Source organism: Aspergillus niger, assembly GCF_000002855.4.
Source record: "Aspergillus niger supercontig An11".
NCBI classification, from domain to species: domain Eukaryota; kingdom Fungi; phylum Ascomycota; class Eurotiomycetes; order Eurotiales; family Aspergillaceae; genus Aspergillus; species Aspergillus niger.
In genome coordinates this window covers 2,073,420-2,079,221 of record NT_166526.1, presented here as the reverse complement: position 1 = coordinate 2,079,221, position 5,802 = coordinate 2,073,420, and the positions used below count along the sequence as shown (strand labels likewise).

At 51.3% G+C, this 5,802-nt stretch overlaps 1 protein-coding gene across 1 annotated transcript; it reads left to right on the top strand.

Moving 5' to 3' along the window:
- Positions 1 to 1,942: 1,942 nt before the first annotated feature.
- Positions 1,943 to 5,802, top strand: An11g08770 (uncharacterized protein; the record flags this gene model as incomplete). The annotated part of the gene is made up of 2 exons (XM_059750474.1): positions 1,943 to 1,953; positions 2,234 to 5,802. Coding segments are annotated over 2 exons (3,580 nt in total), but the record flags the coding sequence as incomplete, so codon positions are not given.

Below are 5,802 nucleotides of genomic sequence, written 5' to 3'. Positions count from 1 at the left end.
ATGCTGAACCTTAAAGTTAGAGTTTCTTACTTTGATTGACTAGGAGTTCCACGGGAGAGATGGTACTTTTTTTCTCATACCACCCGGGTCAGCCCAAGTAACCTTATTCATGTTAGGGAGCTGATCTGCGTGAAAAGGCACAGGTTTCGGCTCGCGGCATAGTATGAGGTCAGCACAGTTGTCAACAGTTGAGCGAAATTACATTAATAATTGGCAAAGCTCAAAGTTCTCCTATAATCTTCATGTAAACGGTATGGTTTTGCTTGTACATGGGGACCTGCATGTTAGATTAAGGAGGGATGGTTGAGAGAATATTGCGACGTTTGAGAGTGCATTTCCAGAGAAATCTTCTAGCGATATTTGTCGGGCAGCATAAGTCTGTTTCAAAACTGAGGTTTTGAGCTTTCTGATAAAGCTTTATGTTGATGGTGTTTGGCTATCATAGAGGGGCAATCTTTCCTATTAGACAATCTGGAACAAGGCACAAGCCCCAAAAGTGAGTATTAAGATTGTATTACCGTGGAGATAAGTAATATAGCACTATAACCTCTGTTATACAGATTGTACGGGACATCCAGGTTGGGCTAACACTTGTCCTCTCCAGTCGTCATGGCCCAGGCCCCAAACTTGTTGTGTTACTCAGGGGTGCAGCTGTCTACCAATAAGACATTCCATCGGAGGTTAGCACGTGACTATTGTAAAAGGATTAAGGGCTTTGTATACTGAGGATATGACGGTGGACGATCAGATGTAATAGAAGCGAAGCACGAAGTACATGTCCTGAGGAGGGGTTCGTGTGCCTCATCCAAATGTCTCAAACTATTGGCCATGATAGAAGGACTTATTATGCTACTCATTATGAGACAACCTATAGCACTCTCACATATTCAGAGATAAATACTCACACAGTTGAGCGATGTCGCAAATCTCAAAAAGGAACATCTATCGGACCAAGAAGGTAGTCCGGCCCTTCGAACCCCGCTTGATTAATCTAATCGAGCACAAATAGCAGATTCAAATTGTCGACCAGGGTCCTCGCTACGATAATGGCGCCAGTTACAGGGCGGTGGCGATGCCGACAACGGCTAAGAAGCCGCACAGATAGTGGAAAGCACTTGATGTTCACTTGACGTCGCGAAGGTGGCGTGCAACTCGTGAGATCCTGGGAACGACTAATGCAGGACTCCAAGAGAGGAATTGTTGAGCATCATATCGGTCACGACAGCTCGGTGACGTTCATAATAGCTTCTCAGGTAAACGTGATTCGCCAGATTCTGCATGTCATCTTGCCAGTATGTGGCCAATTCGATTCCAATTTTTGGTAACTTTCTCCTGCAAATAGCGATAGTTTGACTGGGTATGAAAGATAAGCACTAGTACTCCAGTTGCATAGTCTACTTACCCAACAGTTGTGGACATGTGCATGACTTTGGATGGCATGGACCGCAGCAATATATGGTGATGCAGTCTAGATCTTCCGGGCCGTACGGAATTAATATCCGCGCGCAGCACGGTTGCCCGATACCAAGCAGACAATTTATGCAGATAGCTAATTCAAGCGGCAACTGGGTCATCTTCCCATTATCCGATGACGCGGGAATGGCTGATCGTGAGGACGTGGTGGGTAGTTAATATCAACATCAGCCCAGTGGCTGGTTCAAGTTAATTGATTACCTGGCCAATCAGTAAGTTTTTTATAAATCGATGTTGCATCGGTCGCACGACTTGGTCAGAAATTTGCCTAGTGTGAATCCAACGTTTTCCAGCTGAGGGGTTCGTGCATTAGCGGCCCTCGGGCTTTGGCCGTCAAGGGACCGGGCCAATGCAGCTCGCCACATATAAATTAGAGCGGACCAATAGTGATCTTCACCCTAGGTGAGGATCCAGAGCCCAAGAGTACATTGACAGGGATACCGAGTCAGCTCGACCCAGAGTGGCAACTATGGCTACCAGGTAGGAGTTTGCTAGTGGGATGGTCAGACGTGTGTCTCGGAAAGGAGGGGATAGTTGGTGTTAATGGACCTCTTTGGAAGGTGAAGGAGCTGTGATGGCAAGATCAAGTAATCTGAGAAATAGCTGGGGATGTGTTTGCTGGTGTTGTAGCAAGGACATAAAAGGTCGTGGGAGTCGCTCCCGAAGTCTGAGCAGGAAACAGAAAATTGTTCAGATCATTGCAAGGCATAACCCAGAAAAATCTCTTTCTATCATCGTCGCTCAAACGCTCAATCATCAGTACTATTGCCATCATGAGTTCTGATCCAGCATCGGCCTCATACCTGTCAGATACCAGCAAGTATGGGTATGACTTTGTCGTGTCCACCACTCAAGCATCTATCAACTCGGGGCTGCTTGAATACCTGGACAGTGACAGCCTGCCAGAGATGTACATTTGCTATTACGCAGACAGTAATGCAAACATCGTCGGTGAGATCAGTCTTGATGATGTTAAGGAGCAGTCTGGCTTTAACCCCTTCGACATCCCCGATGGTACCGACTACGATGATCCTCGCATCACTGCCCTCACTACCAAGGCCAAGTTCATCGTGGGTATCCGGATGAAGCTGGGGCTGCCACCAGATATCCTACCCAAGGACTTACCCAAACCGGTCGTCGAATTTGGCAGCAGTATCAATGACATGACATTCCACATGTACTGTCGAGAATGTGACGTGATCCAGAACTCGCCTCCCAGTGGATTTGGCGGCGCGGGCCAATGGCAGGTCTGGAGCCAGCCAAGAGACGAGGCATGGTATGTCGAGACAGAAGTCAGCCTGGTACAGAAGGATCTGGACAAAAGTCTCGATACCCCATACCTTAACCAAAATCCCAACATACAGCAGCAGCTCCGTGACCAGTTAGAGAATTTATCCGGTACGGCCTTCAGCCTGTCACAGCTCCTCTTCGACTTGGAGACTGCGAAAGCCAAGACAGTCCCATCATTCGGGGGTGTTGGCGAGAAAGCCCAGACGGTACTGAACGAGTCTTACATCAAATTCTACGCCGATGATACCGCGGGAATACCGTTGGTGGCTGTAACTGCAACGGCTGAGACTGCCGACAGCGGGTCGCTGACCCTGACCAGTCTCGATCGCCAGCTCACGTTGAACGACAACGATAGCAGGGTATCGACCCTGGACTTCCTCTGCGCAACTGACGGCCACACCCAGCCAGCCACAATGCCCTTCACCTGGAATTGGGTGGCACCCGCAGATGTTAACAGCGAGAGTGGCGTCATGGCCATCAATCGGAATACCTTTGCCGCATATCTGAAAGACCAGCTGGTGGAGATGGTACGACCCGCGTGTATTGCTGTGGAAAAGGTCACTGTTAACGGCCAATGGGACTTTTTGGATGCTGATTGGTCCTATTATTGCCTGTTAGCTGCTGGTTACAGCCCACAAACAACCACCGTCTTGACCAACGCCAGCAGCCCTGAAGCAATTCATCTTGAATTTAACAGCGAGAAACTGGATTCGGCTCATCTTGATTTGTGGTATTCTAAGCTCTGGGTCAAGACCAAGTATACCTGCGATGTTAGCTTTGAGAGTACCAACATCATTCGAATCGTGCAGCGCGAGGTAATCTGGGCCGAGGTTCTGGTGGACAGCTCTGGCGCTGACGGCAACATCGCTGATTATACGCTCGACGAGACATATTCACTCTCTGTCAATCAGTCGGGTAATCTGCAGCTCATCACTGAGAGCAGCGAGCAGACGAACGACTCGGTTGATCCTAGCGTCAGTGGCTTCCTCGACTTTTTCACCGGCATCAACGATGTCTTTGACGGGCTTGAGGAGAAATTTACCGGTTTCGCCAGCAAGGAGCTTCAGCAGGTGTCCTTTAAACCTATGCGGAGTTTTGTGTTTCCGGGAGCGCAGGTCTTTACCTTCAATCAACCACGCTTCTCCAATTACGGGGATCTGCTTTGCGGGATCACATATGTGGAGCCAAGCACACAGGCTGCTCCTGCCCGCAAGGCCTTGACCTCTAGCCAAGCTACCTCACACCAGCTGAGCGCATCGTGCGAGCTGATGCAAAACTATGTGGCTGGAAGCCTGGTCTCGCCCACTGGGAAGTTCACTGCTCTACAGACAAAGGCTGGCCTAAGTCTGGTCTTCGCGCTTGATACAGCAGGAGCCTTACATGTCTTTGAGGAGCAGAGTGGCACAACACATACCGGCTGGCAAGTGCGCGACCTCTCCTCCGCGACGCTGAAGAACGCCTTCGCAGACCGAACCGACGTTGTCGTGCGTGACTTTGATGTTGCTCAAAGCGCCATCGATGGGTCTATTAGCCTAATGATGGCAGCCACAGTGGACGAAAATGATCACCTTTTCGTCTCCTTGCTCAACTCCAGCTCTGACCCCTCGTGGACCAGCTCGCCTATCTGGAGCCCCATCCCTTTTGACGCCGAATTATCCTCGTCAGAGAATACAGCAGATAGCATCACCATCACGGGCATGCTTTTTGCCGAGGTATTTAGCAAAAAGCAGTACATAATCGTGGACACCGAGCGCGGGAGCGGCGACGCCACAGCCAAGGACATCACTCGTTATGTCGTCAATGCGGCGGCCGCCGAGGGGTCTCGCTGGGTCAAGGCAGACATCCCCGTCGATGTAGAGGAGACCAGGTATCAGAGCTGCGTAGGCCGCATATACGGCGAACGCATCGACGGAGTTTACACCAGTGGTCAGGCAGGAGAGTCATCGCAGCTGGTGTATGTGCCTCTGGAAAATGTTTATGGGGATGGTCCCCCGGAGCCTACCCGTCTGAGCCTCCCCAGTGGCATGCATCCCACAGCTATTGCGGTGGCGCGCGATGCCAACCTCGACTCCGATAAATTTGGTGGCACCGAACTGTACGCGGTTAGCGATGCTACTCTCTATCTCTATGACACCGCAACGCAGCAGCAGGGAACAGCCCCCACCGCACTTGTCACGAACGATTCCCTCTCCGGAACCGATACACTATTCGCGATGATGCAGGATGGGGTGACCACTCTTTGGGGCAAGAACGGCAACGACGTCGTCTATTACCTCACTTGCCCCAATACTCAGCTGTCAGTGCCGGGAGCTTGGTCGGCTCCAGTCCCTCTTCTGACGGAAATCGAACGACTTTCGCCGTACGTGAACCTTGCCGATGGCGGCCGAACCCTCTTTGCCGCGGGAGGAGGCGTAATCCAGAAAATCGTGCAGAAACCCAGCACAGCTGGTAGCATATGGCGACCTCAGCGCATCACTTTGGCAGCTACTGCACCTACTGAGCCTGCTCTCTCGTTCAACTCTTACACCACCACAGTGCAGGTAGTTGGCACAGATAAGATGCCCGTTCGAGATGCGTCTCTGGCCATTTCCGCTGAAACATCCACCCCGGCTTACATCAACGGGCTTTACTACGTGCTAGGCGGTACTCCGGTGACTGTGAAGACCGACGCCATGGGGACTGTGACGGTGATCGAAGCCACGGAAGATCTTCAAGGTACCCCTTTGACCGTGGAGATAGCGGATGACAGCAGCACCACACCGCTGGTCGTCCGCCCACTGGACACGGCCTGGAAGAAACTTTCCCAGTTGAACTCCACTGAGAATTTGCGTGCTGCTAAGGTGCCGACTGATATTGTTGCGGGAGGTGTACTCGGGTCAACTGAGACAACATCGCTGGTCGATTCGGCCGCTGATGACAGCGACGTGCAGGCTACTGCGGCTGCCATGGATCAGTTGGGTACCACTTGGTCGAGCATCCAGAGTGGAACGACCCGCGCCTTGGTCAGAAATCGGGGAGTTGTCCCAGCCAGCTTCTACC